Source organism: Erpetoichthys calabaricus, chromosome 12 (genome assembly GCF_900747795.2).
Source record: "Erpetoichthys calabaricus chromosome 12, fErpCal1.3, whole genome shotgun sequence".
NCBI classification, from domain to species: domain Eukaryota; kingdom Metazoa; phylum Chordata; class Cladistia; order Polypteriformes; family Polypteridae; genus Erpetoichthys; species Erpetoichthys calabaricus.
Window position 1 is genome coordinate 148,412,085 of NC_041405.2, and position 25,134 is coordinate 148,437,218.

Here is a 25,134-nt window from a genome sequence, read left to right on the forward strand (position 1 = left end):
ACGTGACTGCCAATGGAAGTCAGTTACCAGTGTTTATTGATGATGTGACTGCTGGCAGAAGTAGCGAGATGAATTCTGAAGTGTCCAGGGGGGCTCTACTTTCTGCTCAGATTCAGTCAAATGCTGCAAAACTGATAGGACGACGCTTCACAGTACAGATGGACAAGGAGACAAAACACAGTGGGACAGCAAACCAAGTGCTTTACAACACAAACTGGTGGAATATTCTTGAATGGCCAAGTCAATCAAGTGACCTCAACCCAAATGGCCATGCACTTCACTTGCTGAAGACGAGACTGAAGGCAGAAAGTCCAACGAACAAGTAGCACCAGAAGACAGCGGCAGTAAAGCATCACTGGGGTGGAAACCCAACATTTGGAGATGGCCAGGGGTTCAGACTTCAGGCAGCCATTGACTGGAAAGGACTTTCAATCAAATATTGGAAATGATTGTTATATTTATGACTATATTAGTTTGTCCAAGCCCCTGAAAATATAAAAATGGCCATCTTTTCTAAGTGGCTCATACAAAGTGCCTGGTTAAACTCCTGAAGAGCAAACAACCTCTAAAATGGCATCAACATCTCCTGAGACTAAAGCAAATGTGCAGAACAAAATACCCAATGGACGTTTTATGTATTATTGCTGAATCAGACTCTGGGTTTGATGCAAATGATCTGGAGATGGATATCGAAAACGAAAGTGAGGTACCAGCATCGACCTATCGGTCAACTGCTGATCGTGATGCTGAACACGTTCGTGTAGCTGATACACTTACAGCAGCGTTCGCCTTATGACGACAAGAGGTACAAACCATATTGCATCACACTGCGACTGTCACCATCACCCACCTGCAGGGCAAAGATAGAGAGGTAGCCGGCCCGCCGTGCATTCCTGCTTGCCATCAAGCCGCCCCTGCGTAAGTCACTGCTTCCAGACATGCCGAACAAACGCCAACAGCAGTTGCAGCACGCAGCAACAGACGATTTATGTTGATCTATGCGTGACACCAGTGCATTGTGTGCTTTTCAGAAAACTGAGTTTTTTTTGGAAAAAATATTCAGCCCTCAAAGAATTCAAGCTGTTAGTCTACACTTCAATCACATCTTGATTGCTTCATTTCAAATTCACTGTGGTGGTGCACGGAACCAAAATTATGAAAACTGTGTCACCGTCCAAATACTTATGGACCTGACTTAAGCCCAGAAGAATGAAGGCCGTTACTGCAGCACAAGTGTGACTGTGTAGGCCTTGAATACGTCTGTAAACGCTGACTTTGGAGTTTGTCTTCTTCATTTAAATTTCTACAGAAAATGATTGACTCTGGAAATGTGTTGTTACCGGTCCATGTACTTTTTGGTATTTGAAATTTCATTTTAGAAGCAAAAACGAAAAAATGAAAATGAAAGGAATTTTCAGATTTTAGTTTTTGATTAAAGGATAAATTGAGGGAAAATAAGGTATTTTTAAATTCTATGGTAACAAATAGCAGTCATAAACTTAAAATTTAGAATTACACATACTTTTCTGGATTTATTTGTGATTCAAATAATGAAAGTGTAATAGCTCAAAAGGTCCGTGTACTTTTTGGTATTTGAAATTTCATTTTAGAAGCAAAAACGAAAAAACAAAAAATGAAAGGAATTTTCAGATTTTGATTTTTGATTAAAGAACAAAATGAGGGAAAATGAGGTATTTTTAAATTCTGTGGTAACAAATAGGTTGGCGCCCTGTCCGGGGTTTGTTTCCTGCCTTGCACCCTGTGTTGGCTTAGTGTTAGTAAATGAAATCACCTAACGTGATCACCTAACGTTAGCCGTTTCACAGTAAATAACAACAAAAATGTTCATAAAAGAACTGCTACATCAAGTTTGCAAAGCTTGTATTTTTACCTGAAAGATGCGACTCAGTTTTTCTGCAGTCATGTCCTCGTCCCGGAGTGTCACTCTTTTACTGTTCCGAAAAACAACGTAATGGTCCATCCTCTGCTGATGCCATGCAGTGTAACTTCAAGGCCGTCGGTCGATGTGTTGTGAGGAGGACTGTTCACACGTGTACAAATAAATCTAGAAAAGTATGTGTAATTTTAAGTTTATGACTGCAATTTGTTACCACAGAATTTAAAAAATACCTTATTTTCCCTCATTTTATCCTTTAATCAAAAATCAAAATCTGAAAATTCCTTTTCATTTTCGCTTCTAAAATGAAACTTCAAATACCAAAAAGTACAAGGACCGGGATGGCGTTCAAGGGGATTGAATACTTTTGCACAGTAGTGTCATTTGTTTCAAGAATTTAGAAACATTATCATGAAAGACGACAGCCAGATTTGGACACAATTTTTGATGCTTTGTTTTTTTTTTACCTTATCCATTATCTAAAGCAAGTTGCTTTATAAAGCCAAATGAGAGAGAGAGAGAGAGAGAGAGAGACACACACACACACAAAATAAAAACAGCATTTTGTTACAAAAAGCCTTTTCTTCCTCACAACCAAAAAGCCACTTTGTGACCACCTAGTGGCTACACTGCTTTCTGTGAAACATTCATTTTCCTGTTCAGTGCACACCACTAACCACTGTGAACCTGACGTGCTGCTTCACCTGCTAGGCCTCGGGTGACAAAAATAAACAACTTTGTGGCTACTCGTGATTTGTTCCATGATGCCTAAAATAATAATCAGGTCAAATAATGTGATGTTTGTATGGACTGGTGGTTTGTGCTCAGTTTGCAAAAAACAAGTAAATGTAAGAACATAAAACATTTGACTAACAAGAGAAGCCCTTCAGTCCATCAGGCTTGTTTGTTTAGCTAACATCTATGGTGTCCTAATGTCTCATTCCAGATAACTTCTAAAAAGCTGTGATCATTTCAGCTCCATGACTTGGTAGTTTGTTCTAGATTCCAGATCAGGTCAGGTAGTCTGCATTGGTACAGCGCATTGCCACACCCACCACACGATGAAACAGCTTGGGATCCTGTTAGGTAACCCTCCCAGCATAGACACACGGCCCAGTCCCACCCTCTTGAAATTACCCTTTATCTGCCACAGCCAGCTGTTACATGGGCATCCCCTTGTCCTGGTCCAGCCACTTGGGTCCTCTGCGTTCTTCTTAGTTGATTCTGGGGTTCATCAGGGGTCTGTTATGCTCCTACTCTCTACAATGCTTGCATGGACTGGGTGGTGGGCAGGGTCGTGGGGTCCAGCGGCTGTGGGGCATCTGTTGGAGAAGAAAGGTAAATTGGATCTTGACTTTGCTGACGATGCTGTGAACTTCACAGTGTCAATGGAGGCTCTCGAGAGACTGAGCGAGGAGTCCGAGTGTCTGGGCTTGCAAGTGCCCGGATAAAAACCAAGAACTAGGCCTTCCAGATTTCCACAACTCAATACACAAGTGCTGCCAGGCTTTATTCCTAAATGTGCTACCTGTTCATTTCCACTTGTGTCATCGAGTCCATGATTCACTGTTAAAGTGAAAGAATTCACCCAGATCTACTTTATCAATGCCTTTGAGAATGTTGAAGAACATGACATTCTCAAAGCAGCGTAGCTCATTACGGTTATGGGATGTTGGTACCAATCCCGGCAGTACTGAATTCAAGGTGTTATTTAGTTGTTACCTTGTATTAAATTCTTTGCAAAGGGGCTTGTGGTGGTCCTTACTTGAAAACAGTTGATCAGCCAGTCCATCCTTCCATCCAGAAGCAACTTCCTTTAACATCATTTTGTTCGCCGTTTCTCATTTTCTCAGGTTTGCTGGAATCAACAATCGTATTAGTTACCACACAGAGACAGTTAGAAGTACAGTATTTATGTATCTACTTGCTCTTTTCTTACATACCTTTCATGACTCACAGAAGGTCACGGTCTACGGTATCTGCCAATGTCTCTAACAAGTCCTTTACAGCTAACGGACAGTGCAAGGTGGTCTCTGACACGTCTCTACTGCACGCATAACAACAAAATGTAGCAAAACTTGGAGACCTTCTGGATTAATAATGCCAAGGGATGGATTGCAGGTGCAGGATGAACCAGTGTGACTGACCCCTTGCCAGCTTTTACACGGGTGTTGCTTAGATGTAAGAATTTATTTATTTGACACCAAATACTGTGCCCTCCATAATATTTGGGGAAAAGACACATTTTTCCTTGAGTTAGCCATCTGATTCACAGTTTAAAATTACAAATCAAACAATTCAGACATTGTGATTAAAATGCACATTGCGGTTTCCATTTATGGGAATTTCCAGACATTTCAGCCACACTGTGTGGAAATGACAACACTTTTGTTTCTTACACGGCTACCCCTATTTCAGGGCACCGTAATGTTTGGCACAACTGGCATCACAGGTGTTTGTGATCACTCAATTGGGCTTCATCAGATACCTCGGCCTGCTTATACCCTTTGTAGTGTGTAGTTGCCATTGTGTGAGGACAAGAGCTGTGATAATGAAAGTCAAAGAAGCCATTAGGAGGCTGAAAAACAAGAATAAAACCATTGGAGACATCAGGAAAACCTTATGATGACCGAAAACAACTGGAATATCATGAAGAAGAAAGAACACACTGGTGAGCTCGGTAGTCACAAAGGGACTGCTAGGCCAAGGAAGACCTCCACTGCTGATGACAGGAAGAATCTTTAATATGGTACAGAAAAAGCCCCCAAACGCCTGTCTGACAGATCATACAGAGTCTTCAGGGGGCCGATGTGTGTGTGTCAGAGATGACTATCATCTGAAGACTTCATGAAGAGAAACACAGAGGACACACTGCAAGATGGAGACCACAAAAAACAGGATGGCAGATTATGGTTTGTGAAAAAAGGCCTTCAAAGAGCCTGCAGAATTCTGGGAAAAGGTCTTGAGGACAGACGAGACCAAGCTGAACCTGATCAGGGTGATGGCAAAGAGTAAAGTATGGAGATGAGAAGGAACTGCCAAAGCAGACCACCTCATCTGTTAAACATGGCAGTGCTGGGGGTGTTATGGCTTGGGCACATATGGCTGCCACAGGTCCTGGCACATGTCTCTTGATTGACGATAGAACTGCTGACAGCAGACACACAATGAATTCTGAGGTGTGTAGAAACATCTCATCTGCTCAAGTCCCAGTAGATGCCTCCAAACTCACTGGATAGTGCTTCATCCAACAAGATAATGAGCCAAACACACTTCTAAGAAGTTTAACAAAGCTAAACAATGGACAATTCTTGAATGGCCAGGCCAGTCACCAGATTTAAATCCAAATGAGAAGACCTCCCATATGCTGAAGAGAAAACTGAAGGGAACAAGCCCCCCAAGATGGCTGCACGAAAGGCTCGGTAGAGCATCATCAGAGACCCTCAGCACCTGGTGATGTCTGTGAATCGCAGTCTTCAAGCAGTCATTGCATGTGAGGGATATGTGACAAAGTCCTAAATATGACAATGGCTTTAACAGACCTGCCATTGCTGTGTGTCAAGCATTATGGTGACCTTAAATGGGGGGGGGGGGCATCTAGAGAAAGCATTGTCATTTCTACAAGCTGCAACTGAAATGTCTGCCAATCCCCTTAAATGAAAGTCTGCAATGTGAACTTTAATCACAATGTCTCAATTGTATGATTTGTAATTTTAATCTGTGGAGCGGAGGGGGGAAACAAATCAAGGAAAAAGGGCCCTTTGTCCCACACATTATGGGGAGCACTCTACATTCTGTGTTGAGCTGATATCCCAGAGAAGGCCCCGTCTTGTACCCATGGACCAGCCACGCGACTCCCACTAGAGCAATGGGAGCGAGGGGTGGATGAGTATTAGTTCTTGGAAACATTTTTCTTCCTATGCCACACAGACTTGTGTTACAAGATATCAATATTCTGAAAAGCCCATCCAGTTTTATTTTTTCATTTTGGTGTCAATATTTGCCACACATCACAGGCACATGTGTGTCGATGGCCAGGCAGATAAATTAAAACGACACAAGGTGAGACAGAGGATTGATATTTTAATGTCTAATGTAACAGAGTGTGCCTTTCACACACTGATTGATACACAAGATGACACGCACACCCCTCACTCCCAAAACAAGCTCGATGAATACCACGGCACCAAGCGGGATTTAGCCTTCTTCAAGATCACAGCAGGGGGGAAAAAAACCTGACACCTCGCTGCTACTCTTCAGGTTCTCGTAGTCTGAAGCCTGCCGCACGTGGTCGAGTGTGGGGGACAGAGTGTGAAGTGAAGATGGATATAACTGCCCCATCTCCAAAAAAAAAACCCCACATTGCAGGGCAGGCAGAAGCAAATTTGAACTGCTTAACCAAGTAATACTTCAAAATAAAAAAATAAAAAATACTGACTGGGAAGGAAAAAGAAAGGCATACTGGTGTGATCTGCAAAAGAAGGAATAAGTCAAACTGTCATACACATGTAAGACAGTGGCAATCACATTTTCTGGTGGGATAGAATGCTAACAAAAACATGGCAGTGATTTACATCTGCAGGCGCTAAAAAGTGTTTATATATGGAGGTTAGAAAGCAGGACATCAGGTTTTGGGAAAATAAAAGTTAGTAACAGACAAACAACAGAACTCAAGAGGGAAAGGAGAAAAAAAATACTGGCATGTCAATGCAGAGGGGGTCTCGAATGGATACTTCAGAGCCCACCTGCACTCACATAAAAAAAAAAAATATAACAAAGTTGGAGATGATCTGATAAGTCCATAACAAAGACGCCACAGAGATATCCACCCAGGGGGGCTCCCAAGACCCTCAAAAGCTGCTCCCAGGTGCTGATCAAGCAATGCAAAAGGCCTCCATTATTGAGTTCGGAGCTGATAGTCTGAAAGAGGGAAAAAGAAAATGTTACTACAGGGAAACTTCAACAGCAGACGTGTGCAACACCTACAGAAATGATCCTCCCAAAAGGAAGGATTTGACATTTTATTATTACACAGTGGACTCAGTTTGGCTCTTTTGACACATTGATCAACAGATAAAGTAAAAACAGATTTCTGCAAAGTGGTCTAAATTAATTACAACTGTAAAACACAAAATAACTGATGGCATTATATATTCACACCCCCCCCCCCCCATTAACATTTTATTGATTTTATTAAAATCCAATAGCGTTCAATACAAGCAAGTCAAGTTTTAACAAAAAATCAACCCCCACCCATGAGAAAGAGAGCTAGACCAACAGAGTAAAACTTTAATAAAAGTAAAAATAAGTAAATAAATAAATGAATTAAAATAAATACAATAAAAAAAAAAAGAGGAAAGAGAATCCGCTTCCTCAATTTAAATGCTTATTCTAAAATGTCATTGATTAGATCCTGCCAGGTTTTGAAGAAGTTTTGTACAGATCCTCTGTTGAGGTGTGAATTTTTGCACATAAGTTGATAAATATTTTGTATGTCTTTATTTATAACTTATAGCACTAATTTCTCTCATTGATGAGAACAGAAATGGTTAGATGGTTAAGTACCCCCTTCCCCCCCTTTTAGGACTGAGTCTCTTTGTAATTTTATGACAGGGTTGAGGGAAGTGCCCTTAAACAAGTTGGGCAAGTAATTCTCTGCAGGGCTCTCTCAATCAACCCCAGAAGGAAAGCCAGGCTGGCTAGCTGGCAAGCTTCACTTAAACAAATGGTTTTGGGGGCAGGTGTGAAGGTATTCTGTGCCCCATTGGTCTGAAGTATGGATGTTTGGAATTGGCTTGTATCAAAAGCCTTTAAGTACCACGATGCCCTATTGGCTGTAGGGGTTGGACAGAAAACCTATAAATTTGCTTGCTTTACCTCACCCTCTCTCTCTTACCAACTGATGAAGGAGCATCAGGACAACACAATGAAGAGCACAGCTTGGCAGCCATACTGAGACAGGCATGCGGCCTGTTCTGAATGCCTTAACTAGAGACATTTTAAGTAACTAACATATCTGTGTGCCACCTGAAACTACACATCACCATTTATCAGGTTGTATGGTTGCCAATATTCACTTGTACTTTGCATATTGTGAATTATTTATGAATATTATCAATAATACATTGTTTAAATTGTAACTTAACTCCATCTTGTCTTTTACTACACCTAATTGCCTGAGGTTATAAATGTAGAAGGGAAGGTGGGGAGAAGTTATATGGTACAATACCTGATAAACAGTTGTAAGTCTGTGAGATTTAAGGCATTCTGACAAAGGTTACATATTAATAACACAAAAGGGGAAAGCAGAGTAATACATTGCTCTACCAAGACAAATCATCCCCTAAGTGAGAATTTGATTAGATAGATAGATAGATAGATAGATAGATAGATAGATAGATACTTTATTAATCCCGATGGGAAATTCACATTCTTCAGCAGCAGCATACTGATACAATAAATAATATTAAATTAAAGAATGATAATAATACAGGTGAAAAAAAAAAAAAAAAAAAAAAAAAAAAAAAAAACAGACAATAACTATGTATAATGTTAAATATTAACGTTTACCCCCCCCTGGTGGAATTAAAGAGTCGCATAGTTTGGGGGAGGAACGATCTCCTCAATCTGTCTGTGGAGCAGGACAGTGACAGCAGTCTGTCGCTGAAGCTGCTCTTCTGTTTGGAGATGACATTATTTAGTGGATGCAGTGGATTCTCCATAATTGATAGGAGCCTGCTGAGCGCCCTTCGCTCTGCCACAGATGTTAAACTGTCCAGCTCCATGCCAACAATAGAGCCTGCCTTCTTCACCAGTTTGTCCAGGCGTGAGGCGTCTTTCCTCTTAATGCTGCCACCCCAGCACACCACTGCGTAGAAGAGGGCGCTCGCCACAACTGTTTGATAGAACATCTGCAGCATCTTATTGCAGATGTTGAAGGAAGCCAGCCTTCTAAGGAAGTATAACCGGCTTTGTCCTTTCTTGCACAGCGCATCAGTATTGGCAGTCCAGTCTAATTTATCATCCAGCTGCACTCCCAGATATTTATAGGTCTGCACCATCTGCACACAGTCACCTTTGATGATCACTGGGTCTATGAGGGGTCTGGGCCTCCTAAAATCCACCACCAGCTCCTTGGTTTTGCTGGTGTTCAGGTGTAGGTGGTTTGAGTCGGACCATTTAACAAAGTCATTGATTAGGTCCCTATACTCCTCCTCCAATTTCCAATAGTTCCAATTTCAGATAACATATAACATCAGTTACCCACTGACTTAACAGTGGTGGGTGAGGATTTTTCCAGTTGAGTGCCAATAGTGAAGTAAAAGCAATTCCAGCTTGTTTGTCCTTCTCCACTTTATTCCCCCCCGACCCAACCCCCAAAAGCCCACCAAACACAGCTGTTAGTGGATTAGCAGGGATTGTGACACCAAGGCTGTCTGATAGGCATTTAAAGATTTTGGTCCAGAATGATGTTAATTTGCTGCAAGCCCAAAACATGTGGCCCACTGAGGCTGGAGCCCGATTGCAACGTCTATAAGTTGGATCTTACCCTGGAAACATTTTGGACAATTTTAAACAGATAGATTTAAGATAGATGCGCTCGATACATAATTTTAAGTTGAATAATTCTATGATTTGCGCATATGGAGTTCGAGTGAATTCTGTGCATTGCTGCCATCCACTCCTTTTCTGAGATGTTGAGTGAGAAATCCTTTTCCCACTGTTCTCTTGGATCTTTGAAAGGGAGGGACTGTAAAATGATTTTATATATTACGGAGATGCTGCCTGAGTCCTCAAGACTGATCAATATTTTTTCTGGAATAGAAATAGGTGGGATGTGAGTAAAATTGGGCAGGTTTTGTTTAACAATGTTTCTAATTTGAAGGTAGTGAAAGAAATGTGCTGCTGGAAAGTTACATTTGGATTGTAATTGTTCATAGGATGCATATTCACCCCCTTTAATACGACACCCCTAAATCCTTGCTGGTATATCCAGTTGGTTTAAAAGAGTCACAGAATTAGTTCAATGGAGACCACCTGTCTGGGGTTTCACTTGAGTGTAGTATAAAAACACCATGTCTGAATACTGCACGTTATCAAAAACACACAATTCTCACCATGGAGGATGCTTCTCTGCAGCATGCCCTGAAAGGCTTCGGAGGGTCAAGCAAAATACGAGGAAATCATGGAGGAAAATAAAGTGCTCCCATTCTGACATGTCAGTATATTAGTGTTGGATTGGTTGACTTCAGTATCGATGCCAGCTTTCAGACCTCAGTACCGGTGTGAAATTGGTTCCCAAGCAAATAAAGGATTACTCCAAAATCCCTCGTCTTACTCCTATCCCCCTGTTGAACCGCATCATCATATCACCTCGAAGCAATAATTTGTGCCCCACGAAGCTGCAACCACATCAAAGCAAAAAGCAACAAGGGGATGGGGTCCCCCAAATAGCACCACACTTTGCACTTACCCATCTCCCTGGCGTGCCAAGCCATGTGCTCTAGAGAAGCTACAGCATATATCCTTGTGAAGTCATGATTGCTTCCAAGCAATATGATGGAAGGAATTCCTGTGATGTTCAGAGCATCTCAAAGCAATGAGGGGGTAGAGGGGAGGAGGGGGGCCTGTGAACTCCTGATTGGGCAGCAGGTCACACTGCATCACTCTTCATAGCCAATTCCCAGGTGCACCCCACCATGAGGTTGCACTGCATTGAAGCAATAAAGGGGAGGGTGGGAAGAGGTCCCCTGTGAAGGCAATTACCTCAAAGCAATGGGGCAAGTGCCATTTGTGAAGTCAGGAGCACGCTGAAGTAGATAGATAGATAGATAGATACTTTATTAATCCCGATGGGAAATTCACAAGTATTAAGGGTTGGTATTGTTTATGGGGACTGGAAGAGAGCCTGACAATTATTTCCAAGACAGTATATACAGTACATCAATCTGCACCCCTATAGTATCATCATGTCATTCTGAAAGAACAGAGCAGTCCAAAACTCTTGTGCTTTCCTTCTTCTTGTTGCCACAGCGGATCATCTGTCTCCATTTTTCCCCGTCTCCATCATTTTCTGCCACACCCACTGCCTTCATGGGCACCCTCACCACATCCATAAACCTCCTCTTTCCCCTTCATCTTTTACTTTTGCCTGGCGTTTCCATCCTCATAATTCTTTCCCCGATGTACCCCTTATCTTTCCTCTACACGTGTCCAAACCATCTCAATTGAGCCTCTCTCACTTGGTCACCAGACTCTCGTACCTGCGTTGTCCCTCTAATATCTTCATTCCTAAACCTGTCTACTCTCGTTACTCTGAGCGAAAATCGTAACATCTTCAACTCTGCAATTTCCAGCTCTGTCTCCTGTTTTCTGGTCAGTGCCACCGTCTCCAAAACATACAGCATAGCTGGTCTCACTACCACTTTATAGACCTTCCCTCTTACTCTCGCTGATAACAGTCAGTCACAAATCACTCCTGCCATTCTTCTCCACCCAGGCCACCCTGCCTGCACTCTCTTCTTCACTGCTCTGCCGCACCCTACATTGTTTTGGACTGTTGAACCCAAGTATTTAAATTTGTTCACCTTCACCACCTCTGCTCCTTGTGGTCACATCCTTCCACCACCTTCCCTCTCGTCTATGCCTTTATATCAAGTTAATTTTATAAAATTACTAGGTTTTCCCTCTGCTTGCTTTGCTTTCCAACCCCCCCCCCCTCATGGATACGCCTCTTCACTGGGAAGAAACACTACTTTTCCCTGATGACAACACGAGTTAGACGATCTACAAGTCTCCGACTTAAAGTTTAAATCCAAACAATATATTCAATCTCTTTTCGCTGTTCCGTTATTTCACAAAGTAATAATTTCCATTTATTTGCGCTATCATTTTTTGAGACTTTCGAATTTTAGTACTTCCATTATCTCTAACCTGCTCTGCATGTGTATCGCGCCAACATTTCTGAATTCTTTACAACATTCTACTTTGTCTTCTTCTCTTTGTCTTTTATTTCCAGCCCCGGGCGTGGTTAAATCTCTTGGCACAAAGTCTCGTCTTGCGGGACGTGAAAGTATCTCTCTGAAAAGGTTACGTCTCGTCCCAGGATTTTTTTTTATTATAATAGAGAGACAATTTTTTAAACATCTCTTTGATGTCAATAAAAAGTAATTAAGTAAAAATGTACTCAACAAAGGAAAAAAAAGAATCAATCCTGCATCGATTTTCCATAGGTAACCACACTTTAACACTTTTGCGCATGTTAACTGCAGAAAAATGTGGGGAGCTGGAACTGAATTACGTCCTAAAATAAATGTTGTACCCCAGGACTCTCTGTGACCTCAATCCAAATTCCTTTTGTGGTGTAGAGAAAAGTGACCTGGTCTTTCTAAAGGCCAAGAGCCTGCCATGCAGGAATTAAGGAGGAATCCATCAAGAGAGGACAAAAGACATTGTAGGCACAGAGTTTTATGCACAACAACTTGTACAGTGACAGAAATGGTCCTGGTATCTCCTTCATGTAACACTCTCTATTCTTAATGTTGGTCAGGGGGAAATGGGCTGCACATGCACTGTATGGCCATGCCCACTGCACCCAATCTTTACTAAAGTGCACAAACCGGCTGCTTACAGTCTACATGAAAAAAAAAGAAAGAAAAAATAACCAGTGGAAATACGCATCGATAAACAAGAAGATCAGCATGCCATGACGGATCAGCTGTTCTGCCCACAACAGTGCATTATGGTAGAGATGGTCATGTGTCTGCAAAGATCATAGCACTGCAATTCTGCAATCCCATTGACTCACCAACTTTGTGCTCCTTGTTATCTTTACTTGACTGCTTAAGATTTCCCACTAACATAATTAAAATTCCCTATATAAAGCCATGAGAATTTTGATAATTTCTTATACAGTATGTATGAATTTTTTTTTTTTTTGGGTATTTGATACACTCTATTAATCCCCATGGGGAAACTGTCTTGTTGCATGACCATTGGGGGGTAAGAGTGCAGAGTCAGCCATTGTACAGCAGCCCTGAAGGAATTATCAGGTTAAGGGCCTTGCTCAAGGGCCCAATGGAGCAGGATCTCTTCTGGTGGTAATAGGATTTGAACCGGCAACCTTCCTGATAAGGGGACTGGAAGAGAACCTGTATATACAGCACATCAATCTGCACAACTTTGTATCATCATGTAATTCTGAAAGAACAGAGCAGTCCAAAACTCTTGTGCCTTCCTTCTTCTGGTTGCCACAGCGGATCATCTGTCTACATCTCTCCTGGTCTTCTACATCATTTTCTGCCACACCCACTGCCTTCAAGGCCTCCCTCACCACATCCATAAACCTCCTCTTTGCCCTTCATCTTTTCCTTTTGCCTGGTGTTTCCATCCTCATCAATCTTTCCTCTGCACTTGCCCAAACCATCTCAATTAAGCCTCTCTCACTTGGTCACCAGACTGTCGTACCTGCGTTGTCCCTCTAATATCCTCATTCCTAAACCTGTCTACTCTTGTTACTCTGAGCGAAAATCGTAACATCTTCAACTCTGCCATTTCCAGCTCTGTCTCCTGTTTTCTGGTCAGTGCCACCGTCTCCAAAACATACAGCATAGCTGGTCTCACTACTGCTTTATAGACATTCGCTCTTACTCTTGCTGATAACCGTCTGTCACAAATCACTCCTGCCACTCTTCTCCACACAGGCCACCAACGCAGAGCCTTTGCCTCAGAGCCACCACTTTGTAGGGAAGCCATAGCACAAAAAAAAAAAAATCAAATAATTATTGCTTGAGTATTTCTGGAAAATTGCTCTAACCTTTCAAATACATTATATCACTGAAACGTGGCACTGTATAATACTAATTGAATCGGTAGGACTTCTTTCAGCTGCTCCCTTTAGGGGTCACCACAGCAGATCATCTTGTTCCATTTCTTTCTGTCCTCGTCATCTTTCTCTGTCACACCCATCACCTGCATGTCCTCTCTCACCACACCCATAAACCTTCTCTTAGGCCTTCCTCTCTTCCCCTTACCTGGCAGCTCTATCCTTAGCATCCTTCTCCCAATATACCCAGCATCTCTCCTCTGCACATGTCCAAACCAACGCAATCTCGCCTCTCTGACTTTGTCTCCCACCAGTCCAACTTGAGCTGACCCTCTAATGTCCTCATTTCTAATCCTGTCCATCCTCATCACACCCAATGCCAATCTTAACATCTTTAACTCTGCCACCTCCAGCTCTGTCTCCTGCTTTCTGGTCAGTGCCACCATCTCCAACCCATATAACATAGCTGGTTTCACTACTGTCCTGTAGACCTTCCCTTTCACTCTCGCTGATATCCGTCTGTCACAAATCACTCCTGACACTCTTCTCCACCCATTCCACCCTGCCTGCACTCTCTTTTTCACTTCTCTTCCACACTCCCCCCATTACTCTGTACTGTTGATCCCAAATATTTAAACTCATCCACCTTTGCCAACTCTACTCCCTGCATCCTCACCATTCCTCTGACCCCCCTCTCATTCACACACATGTATTCTGTCGTGGTGGTCCTGCTGACCTTCATTCCTCTCCTCTCTAGAGCAGATCTCCATCTCTCCAGGGTCTCCTCAACCTGCTCCCTAATCTCACTACAGATCACAATACAAATATCATAGTCCATGGGAACTCCTGTATAATCTCATCTAATGTTCATTATTTAACATGCTCAGCTATATTACTGTTAAAGGGATTATAAAGGAATGGAAGCCTGTGATCTGTATATGGACCCTGTGCTGTAAAAAATGGCGCCATCCTTCAGATGAGATGTAAAACTGAAGTCCTGGCACACTGTGGTCATCAAAGATCCATGGGCATCCTTCATAAAGAGCAGGGTGTATCCTGATATGTAGGCTAACTTGCCCTCCATGGCCTGGTCATTCTGGCCCCCTAATCATCCCCTGTCCCTAATTGGTGCTCTCTCTGTCACCACTTGTATGTTGAGTGTACTGGTACAAAATGGCTGCCACTTCATCATCCCGGTAGATGCTACACATTAGTGGTGGTTGAAGAGGCTCCTCACTCACTATGAAATGCGCTTTGAAAAGCAGTAAGAAAAGAGTTAAATAAATGTAAAGGATTATTATTATTATTGAAGGATTGTAAGCATTTCTGCTGTGGATTCAACAACAAAAGACAACACATAATGCTTTACTAACACACTTACACTACAATACGTAGTAAGTAAAGTAAGTAAAATATACAAAATTTGTGCTCAGATTTAAAAGGCCTGACAACACATACGTCAGAGTCTAAAACTCTTGAACTCAATGGACATGCTCTGGCAGGACTTGAAATGAGCAGTGCACGCTCGCAAACCCACCAGTGTGTCTAAATTTAAGCAGTTTTGCAAAGAAATGTGGGCTAAAATCCCGTAACAGGGATGTGAAAGACTAATATCAAATTAAAGGAAGTGTTCAGTTGTGTTTATTGTGGCTAAAGGTGCTGCAAGCAAGTATTGAAACTATGCGGACATCATTTTTTTGTTTCCTCATGTGTGATAGAGGATAAATTTGATCCACGAATAATAATAATAATAAAAACCATATTATGTGCTCACTCAGGTTCACCTTCTTTACGTACACCTTGTCTAAAGGTCTGAGGCCACTCATTCTGTAAAACATGTGAAACCAGAGGATATTAGGAAGGGGTCAAATGTGTTTTCACAGCAGCGTAAAATGGTTGAGAATGCAGGGAAGCCAATCTCGTGTTAGCTGTGTCGTGACTTATGCTTCAGTGTTGTTAAAATTTGGGATTGTGCATCTTGATACCCGTCATAGGTCCTCCTCCCTGTGTGGAATTTGTATGTTCTCCCCATGTCTGTGTGGGTAACCTCTGGGTGCTCCGCTTTCCTCCCACAGTCCAAAGACATGCAGGTTAGGTGCAAAGGGTTCTAGTGTGAGGTTAGTGTGTTGGTTTGCCGACACTGGCGCCCTGTACAGGGTTTGTTCCTGCCTTGTGCCCTATGCTAGCTGGGAGAGGCTCCAGCAGACCCCCACGACCCAGTTCAGGTTTGAAAATGACTAACTGACTGATCTTGATAGTTGTCATGGCTCAGCCATCCCACACTAGAGTTCAAATTCATGTTTTACGTCATCTTCATTCACTTTTGGTTCTTTTGTGTGTATTAAGTTTACTTGTGTCTATTTGCCATTCAAATATTTGTTCAAGTTTCAATGCCTTGGCTTTGTTCCAGTTGTTTTGTGGGAGGCCCCTCAGGCAGTGAGGCCACCTGCCAATCACCACCAGAAAGTGCCTGCCACCCTGTAAACTGGAGTGTCTCGCTCATCTGAACAATAAGGACACATACGTTCGAATGCTGTTTATCGACTTCAGCTCAGCATTCAACACGATCATTCCTCAGCAGCTGACGGAAAAGCTGAGCCTGCTGGGACTGAACACCTACCTCTGTAACTGGATTCTGGACTTCCTGACTGAGAGACCTCAGTCAGTCAGGACTGAAAACAACATCTCCAGAACCACCACACTGAGCACTGGAGCCCCTCAAGGCTGTGTGTTCAGTCAATTACTGTTCACACTACTGACTCATGACTGTGCAGCAACGCACAGCTCTAATCACATCATAAATTTTGACGATGACACAATTGTGGTGGGTCTTATCAGCAACAATAATGAGTCAGCATACACAGAGGAGGTGTGGCGGTTAATGGACTGGTGTAAAGCCAATAACCTGTCTGTAGACAAAACAAAGGAGATGATTGTTGACTTTAGGAAGACTAAGAGTGACCATCTGCCACTGAACATTGACGGCTCAACTGTGGAGGTCGTCAATAGAACCAAATTCCTGGGTGTCCACCTGGCAGAGAGCCTCACTTGGTCTCACAACACCAGCTCTTTAGCCAAGAAAGCCCAGTAGCGGTTCTACTTCCTGCATAGGTTGAGGAAAGCCCATCTTTTACCAGCTACTCTAACAACATTCTACAGAGGAACCATAGAGAGCATCCGGAACAACTGGATCACTGTCTGGTTTGGAAATTGCATGGTCAGGGATCACAAAGCCCTACAACAGATAGTGAAGACAGCTGAGAAAATCATCGGTGTCTCTCTTTCCTCCATCATGGACATTTACACCACACGCTGCATCTGCAAAGCCACCAGCATTGTGAATGATCCAACACACCCCTCACATTCACTGTTTACACTCCTACCATTGGGAAAAAGGTATAGAAGCATTCGGCCCCTCACCTCCTGAATGTGTAACAGCTTCTTCCCCCAAGCAGTCAGACTCCTGAACACTCATGGACCAGACTGATATCTGATATAGGTGTTCTGTTCTGCAGTGTTGCACATGTCTGCATATTTGACTCACATGCACCTTGTTATATATTATGTGTCTTTATGTTATGTGTTTTGGATTCTTCGTTGTCCTGTGTTTTATGTTGCACCACAGTCCTGGAGGAACGTTGTTTCATTTCATTGTATGCTATACTATTGTATATGGATAAAATGACAATAAATACTCTTGACCTAAAAATATATAATGCGTTAAGGGGTTATTGGTGAGTTCTTGTGTTTTTCCTGTGCTTGTGCTTTTTGATTGGTTTGACCTCTGTGCTCTGTTTTTTGACTTTGCCTTGGATTTCTATACAGATATACTATAAGGATTTCCCTGCGTTTTTAGGCAAGTCCATTTTGACACTATGGCCCCTAACAGTGTGAGAGAGCATTTTTGTGAAGAATAAAATGTTTTTATTTTTATGAAGGGGCGGAGTGGTGGCTCCGAGACTAGGGATCTGTGCCGGTAATCTGAAGGTACATAAACGCCAGATGTGCCTCTACTCTGTTGGACCCCTTAACCTGCAATTGCTCTCCTGTGTATGACATTAATCTGCATCCAGCCCTGCCAGCAGGTCCTCCAACTTGCAGGGACAACTCTGGGTAAAAAAAACTTCACACTGTTCAGTGTGGTGCTGAGGTGTCACCCGTTGCACAGCTGCTCTCGGATCACAACCTGGGTAGTTCACTGTGTGGTGCGTGCGGCAATGCGCTGTAATCAGCGTATGCTCCCAACCTCTCCATTTTGACACTGTGGACCTTAAGTGAATGACAGAGCATTTTTGAGAAGAATAAAATCTTTTTAAATTTTATGAAGTTTCTGTGTTTGCCAGTTATCTAGCCGGGGTATGGCGGTGTAGCCGCAGGAGTGTAAGGCGAGTTCAAGCACAGGAAAAACGCATGCCGAAAGAAATCTCTCAGTCCAAAAGTTTGTTTTAAAAATATTTAGTGACAATTCAAAGCAAACAATCCACACAAGAATAAAGGGCAAGAAAAATTAGAAAAAAAAATGTATCTTCTCTAAACTCAGCTCTTCTTGTAAAACTTTAGTTGTTTCTATGCTTAAAGATTCTTTACTTCGTCTTCTGTATGCTTTAAACATACGGTACAGCACATACAATTAACTACTGGGTCTTTCATGTTACTTGGCACACAAAACACACAAGACATATTTCGAAGGGGTGATTCTTTTCTATACCCACTGTATTTGTATCTGCTGCATAATGTATCAAACATTATGCTCTGTGTCTATGTTGCATTTCTTTTTAATTCCATATTTGTTATTATTATATGGGAGGCTGGGTCCATAAGTGGAAGCACATTGAGATGAACTAAAAATAGATTTGGCTTACTCCGACAAAGTTCAAAGTTGTCCTGCACATTTTTAATATTCTAAACATGGTTCTGTAAACAGTTTTTTTTTTTTTTTTACAGGCACCTTTCATGTAACCAAGACATAAACTTCATTAACATCGAGAGATTAACATGAAAGACAATAAACAAAAACCTGTTACTTCCTGTGAAACTTGAGAAAAAGTTCAATCAACATTTAATCATCTTTTACTTACAGACCCTTATTTAGCTGTTCTCTGTTGTATTCGTGTAACACTCACAACATCTAACAGTGATGCTCACTATGGAAGCCACTACAGAAAACAACAGTGAGGTTGAACAAGTCGACACTCTTCAGATGGCTGAGTGTAACCGAAATATTAAGGCAATCAAATTGGAAGAGGATGAAGACTCCTCCTTCATTATGTGGGACTGGCAGAGTCCACACAATCATTTCTCCTGTCCTGATCACAGGGGACAAAGCCCCACCTGAATTCTGAGAGGGAAGTTAAACTCCTATTTCAGGTAGTCAGACTGTAATTATCGGGACTAGAGGATGCATGACGTTGTCATATTTTAATTTTGGAAAAGAGACCTGCAGTAGTACTAGACAGTACCACTACTAAAGTGTGGGCTCAGTCACCATTTTGCCTAAGAACACAGCCACGAATAAAGAATGGGACCAAAACATCCTCCGAGAACAACTTCTCCCATCCATCCAAGTACAGTTTGGTGACCCACCATGTCTTTTCCAAACATGATGGAGCACCGGGCCATAAAGCAAAAGTTATAACTAAGTGCCGCAAGAAACAAAACATTGAAATTTTGGTGTCCATGGCCAGGAAACTCCCCAGACCCCATTGAGAACTTGTGGTCAATCCTCAAGAGGCGGGTGGACAAACAAAAACCCATCAATTCTGATTATGCAAGAATGGGCTGCCATCAGTCAGGATTTGGCACAGAAGTTGATTTGCAGAGGTCTTGAAAGTGAAAGAAGGGCCAATACTGCAAATATTGACTCTGCTCATAAACTTAATGTCATTGTCAATAAAAGCCTTTGAAACTTATGAAATTCTTGTAATTATACTTCAGTATACCATAGAAACATCTGACAAAAAGATCTAAAAACACTGAAGCAGCAAACTTTGTGAAAACCAACACTTGTGTCATTCTCAAAACTTTTGGCCACAACTGTATGTGAGAACTGTCCAGTCTTGTTATTTACAGGACATCTGCTGGTCTCTTAATTGTCCAGTACATTTTGTGTATGACATCAACCATTCTCCTAGTATATTCTTGTTTTTTATTTACTTAAACATTTCTGTAAGAGCCAATCTTAATGTTAATGTTAAATTCACATAAGTGTTCCTGCTTAATTTCAATAGATTTCTAAAATGGCTAATTCCGATTAGGATAACCGGGCTATTGCCCTCTGAGAAACCTGGTTAACTGACGTAGACATTTTTTTGCGATAAATCCAATTATGTGACAATGTAAAGCCATAACCAGGTTACTTGTTATATTTGTGGTATTTATCTGATTTTCTTTCCCTGATTATCCTGTTAGTTTATACTTTATTAATTATAAGCAGGTTCTGAATTTTGTATTTGACGAGTGTTGAATTCACTCTGTCAGTCTGCACTATACATTTGCTTCACACACCATTTCAGCAGCCACGGGTAGAAGTGTCCACAAAATACATTTACAGAGGAAAATTTCCGGGCAGAAAGTCTGTCTCAACCAGTGCTACACTCAGCAACACCATCTCAAGAGCAGCAGGGCTTGCATAGTCTTATTACTTTTTAAAGTAACGAGTATTGTATATACTTGCGTTTAAATTCTCCCACGGATAAGTCTGGGTTTGGTTTTACCGTATAATTTCCGGTATTTTATAATGTCGGTCGTATAAGTTGAATGTAGAAAACTCACGCTGTTGGTCCAAGAGATTACGATATGCTAACACCCACCTGAGAGAGTAACCACGGAGCACTCGGCCTTTTCTTTCTATGTATTGTGCCTACGTGACCACATGGTAATATCTGAACTATTCCGAAGCGATGTTTGCACTGTTTTGTGTTTTTTGTATCTCATACACCTTTATTGTAAGAGCATCCCTTATCTACGATGGAATGTTTGATCAGAAGAAAATATGAAGCTGGTTTGAAATTAATTAAAAGTCATTGAAGTGGCAAAAGAAACTGGTAACTATGCTACTACAACAAAATTCAATGCGTCTGAGAAACTGGTGCGAGATTGGAGGAGGCAAGAAGATGTAAAAATAAATAAATAAATAAAAAATTTAAGTGTCGCATTTTTGAACAGGCGTGGTTTGATTTTATGATCAATTTTTCAGGTTTCAAGACCAGACTTCTACGCGAGTATATATGGTAACCTAATGCAATACTGATCTTACTCAAGTAAAAAAAATACTTGTGTTATTATCGCACAAGCAGCACTGGGTGTAAGGCAAGGAGCACACATACTGATATGCCAGTCCTATGCAGGGCTCAATCGCACAGCCAAGCAGAAAACTGTGCTGTGAGCAAGCCGTCAACAGAAACCTACAAATAAAGCATCAATTTTGCTAAACGTATTTATAAAGCACAAGAAAAGCTTAAGTGGAGCACAGGCAGATGAAGTAACTTATTTGTGGTTAGTTGTGGGATTTGGGCCCACGACCTCAGGGTTTGTAGTCCAAAGCCTCAACCACTGTGCTACCCTGCCTGCCTCTCCATAACAGTGGCCCATTTGAGAAAGTGACACAAAAGAAGCCAATTCCCAGCAATATCCATGGAAAGGTACAGCTGGTGTTCGCCTGAGTGCATGCGAGGGTTCAAAGTAGCATGTGGGAAAAGGTTTATTGGTCGGATGAAACCAAGACAGAGATTTGTATTGGGCAAAGTGCTATGCATGATGCAAACCCAATACTGCCTTATGCCCCTAAAAACATGACTCGTTGTGTGAAAAGGGCCTAGAAAATGTCATTAAGGACATCCTGGACTTCACTTGTTTAAGCTCCCCCCCATCAGGAAGGCGCTTCAGATCCATTCATACACGCACAAATGGGAAAAAACTATTTTTTAGTCTATCTGCCATAAACTTGCTGAACTCTGATACCTCCTCAGTGTGAGATATTTTTTCATTGTACAATTACAATAATAATAATAATAATAAGTTATGTTGGTAATGTGTATTAATATGTGCAATAATAGACTATGCTGTTGTATATCTATGCAATAATAATCTGTCCTGGTTGTATATGGCATCTTGCTAATATTTTGAACATATTTTGTATGATTATTCTGTTTTTGGCTCTTTTTTTGGTATTTATTTACTGCATTGTTATCTACAGTGCATCTGGAAAGTATTCCCAGCGCATCACTTTTTCCACATTTTGTTATGTTACAGCCTTATTCCAAAATGGATTAAATTAATTTTTTCCTCAGAATTCTACACACAACACCCCATAATGACACCGTGAAAAATGTTTACTTAAGATTTTTGAAAATTTATTAAAACTAAAAAAATTGAGAAAGCACATGTACATAAGTATTCACAGCCTTTGCCATGAAGCTCATAACTGAGCTCAGGTGCATCCTGTTTCCCCTGATCATCCTTGAGATGTTTCTGCAGCTTCATTGGAGTCCACCTGTGGTAAATTCAGTTGATTGGACATGATTTGGAAAGGCACACACCTGTCTATATAAGGTCCCACAGTTGACAGTTCATGTCAGAGCACAAACCAAGCATGAAGTCAAAGGAATTGAATGTAGACCTCCGAGACGGGATTGTCTCGAGGCACACATCTGGAGAAGGTTACAGAAACATTTCTGCTGTTTTGAAGGTCCCAATGAGCACAGTGGCCTCCATCATCCGTAAGTGGAAGAAGTTTGAAACCACCAGGACTCTTCCTAGAGCTGGCCGGCCATCTAAACTGACCAATCGGGGAAGAAGGGCCTTAGTCAGGAAGGTGACCAAGAACCCGATGGTCACTCTGTCAGAGCTCCAGAGGTCCCCTGTGGAGAGAGGAGAACCTTCCAGAAGGCCAACCATCTCTGCAGTAATCCACCAATCAGGCCTGTATGGTAGAGTGGCCAGACGGAAGCCACTCCTTAGTAAAAGGCACATGGCAGCCCGCCTGGAGTTTGCCAAAAGGCACCTGAAGGACTCTCAGACCGTGAGAAAGAAAATTCTTTGGTCTGATGAGACAAAGATTGAACTCTTTGGTGTGAATGCCAGGTGTCACGTTTGGAGGAAACCAGGCACTGCTCATTACCAGGCCAATACCATCCCTACAGTGAAGCATGGTGGTGGCAGCATCATGCTGTGGGGATGTTTTTCAGCGACAGGGACTGGGAGACTAGTCAGGATAAAGGGAAAGATGACTGCAGCAATGTACAGAGACATCCTGGATGAAAACCTGCTCCAGAGCACTCTTGACCTCAGACTGGGGTGACGGTTCATCTTTCAGCAGGACAACGACCCTAAGCACACAGCCAAGATATCAAAGGAGTGGCTTCAGGACAACTCTGTGAATGTCCTTGAGTGGCCCAGCCAGAGCCCAGACTTGAATCTGATTGAACATCTCTGGAGAGATCTTAAAATGGCTGTGCACCGACGCTTCCCATCTAACCTGATGGAGCTTGAGAGGTGCTGCAAAAAGGAATGGCGAAACTGGCCAAAGATAGGTGTGCCAAGCTTGTGCATCATATTTAAAAAGACTTGAGGCTATAATTGCTGCATCAACACATCAAGTTGAATTTTGAGAGGCCCTAAAGCTGAAGACTGGATGGAAACCATCACTGGGAAATGCCTCATAAAACAACATTCTTAAAATGAAGTTTGGTGGTGGTAGAATGATACCATAGGGATGGCTTTTCATCAGCAGAAACTGGGCCTCTTATTAAGACTGATAGAAGCATGGATATCATTATAGCAAAATGAACACTGGAAGAGAACCTGAAGCTTGGGAAAAGACTCATCTTCCAGCAAGACAACAATCTTAAGCACAAGGCCATGACAACACCACAGTGGCTCAAAAAACAAACAAAAAAAAAATAATGTCCCAGAATGGCCAAGTCAAAGCAATGATACAATATAATACAGTTTATTTTTGTGTAGCCCAAAATCACACAAGAAGTGCCGCCATGGGCTTTAACAGGCCCTTGCCTCTTGATAGCCCCCCAGCCTTGACTCTCTAAGAATACAGGGAAAAACTCCCAAAAAAACCCTTGAAGGGAAAAAAAATGGAGGAAACTTTGGGAAAGGCAGTTCAAAAAGAGACTCCACTCCAGGTAGGTTGGGCGTGCAGTGGGTGTCAAAAAGAAAGGGGGTCAATACAACACAATACAATATACAGAACAGAACACAAGTAATCCTCAAATACAGTATAAAAATAAAAATATTACAAGTACAGAGCAGAATTTAACAGTAGATGATATCACATAATATGATTTGGATTTGTTCAGAGTCATGATCTCAACACAACTGAGAATCTGTGTCTCTGAAAATTGCAGTCCCGGGACTGCCATCCAGCCAATAAGCAGTGTGCAGAGCTGGCTCAGGCTTAAGGCTGTTATTACAGCTAAAGGAGGTCCGACTTAATATTGACGTATGGGGTTTGAATGCTTATGTAAGCAGCATTTTTCCTGTTTTGATTTTTCTTACAAATGTACTTCTGACAAATGATTTACTTGGGATTTAAAAATAAAAACTGTTAGGTTGTCAATAAAAATACTTAATTTGAGGAAAAGTGTGTAGGTATCTTTTGAAATCTAGAGAATGGAGATGATTTTCAAAGGGACTGAATACTTTTGCATGGTGCTGCATGTTTGATTTAATCATCGGGTATGTGCCTAGTTATCTGATCTGCAATGGATGAAGGGCTGGAATTAAGCAGCCAGCATGGATTGCTTCCTCACCGGCTAGCCTCTTGAAGAAGTGGTAGCTAGGTGTGCATGCGCTTGTCTGAGTGTTTCATGAACTGCTTCCACAGTTTAAAACTATCAGGAAATGTTAAGATGTTCCTTCATGTTAAATCACTATTGACAGATTACTTTTTTTATTTTTGCTTAATCTAATACTGCCTTTTTTTTTTGTCTGGATTGTAAAACAAAAATCCGGCAGCACAGATCATCTGAAAGATGATAACATTTAAAATAGTAATAGGCCTTCAATTTCATCCAACGTAATTGATAGGTAGCTATAAAACCTGCAGTCCTCTAATTTAGTTTGCCCGTTTAGGTTTCTTTTTTCTTTTTTAAGGGGGGGTGGGAGAGTACTGTGGGGGTGTTACGATGTGTCGAAGCCGAAGATACCGTAATTAAACAAGCGTCGAACTTAAAAAGCTGCTGACTCAATAGTACAGCCTTGTCCTCGGCACAGCGACATCTGAGACAACATGTCATTGGAATTCCTTCATCCACAAGAAAGTCCCAGAGGACTAACCCAGAAACCACAGGGCCTCAGAGTGGCGTCGTCAGCTAGACCCCACTCTCTCTGTAAGCATGGAGTGGTGGTGGGGGGAGGCTGCCGATCAGAAGCCACTAGTCTGGAGTGCCACATTACCAAG

General features: G+C 41.9%; 1 protein-coding gene across 1 annotated transcript in view; it reads right to left on the reverse strand.

Annotated features, from left to right (window-relative positions):
• Positions 1-5,960: 5,960 nt before the first annotated feature.
• Positions 5,961-25,134, reverse strand: part of ap1m1 (adaptor related protein complex 1 subunit mu 1) — a 113,687-nt gene continuing 94,513 nt past the window's right edge. The window contains exon 12 of the mRNA XM_051935014.1: positions 5,961-6,817. Within this exon, the coding sequence (XP_051790974.1) occupies positions 6,795-6,817 (23 nt within the window). The 3' untranslated portion in view covers positions 5,961-6,794. The remainder of the gene's footprint in view (positions 6,818-25,134) is intronic.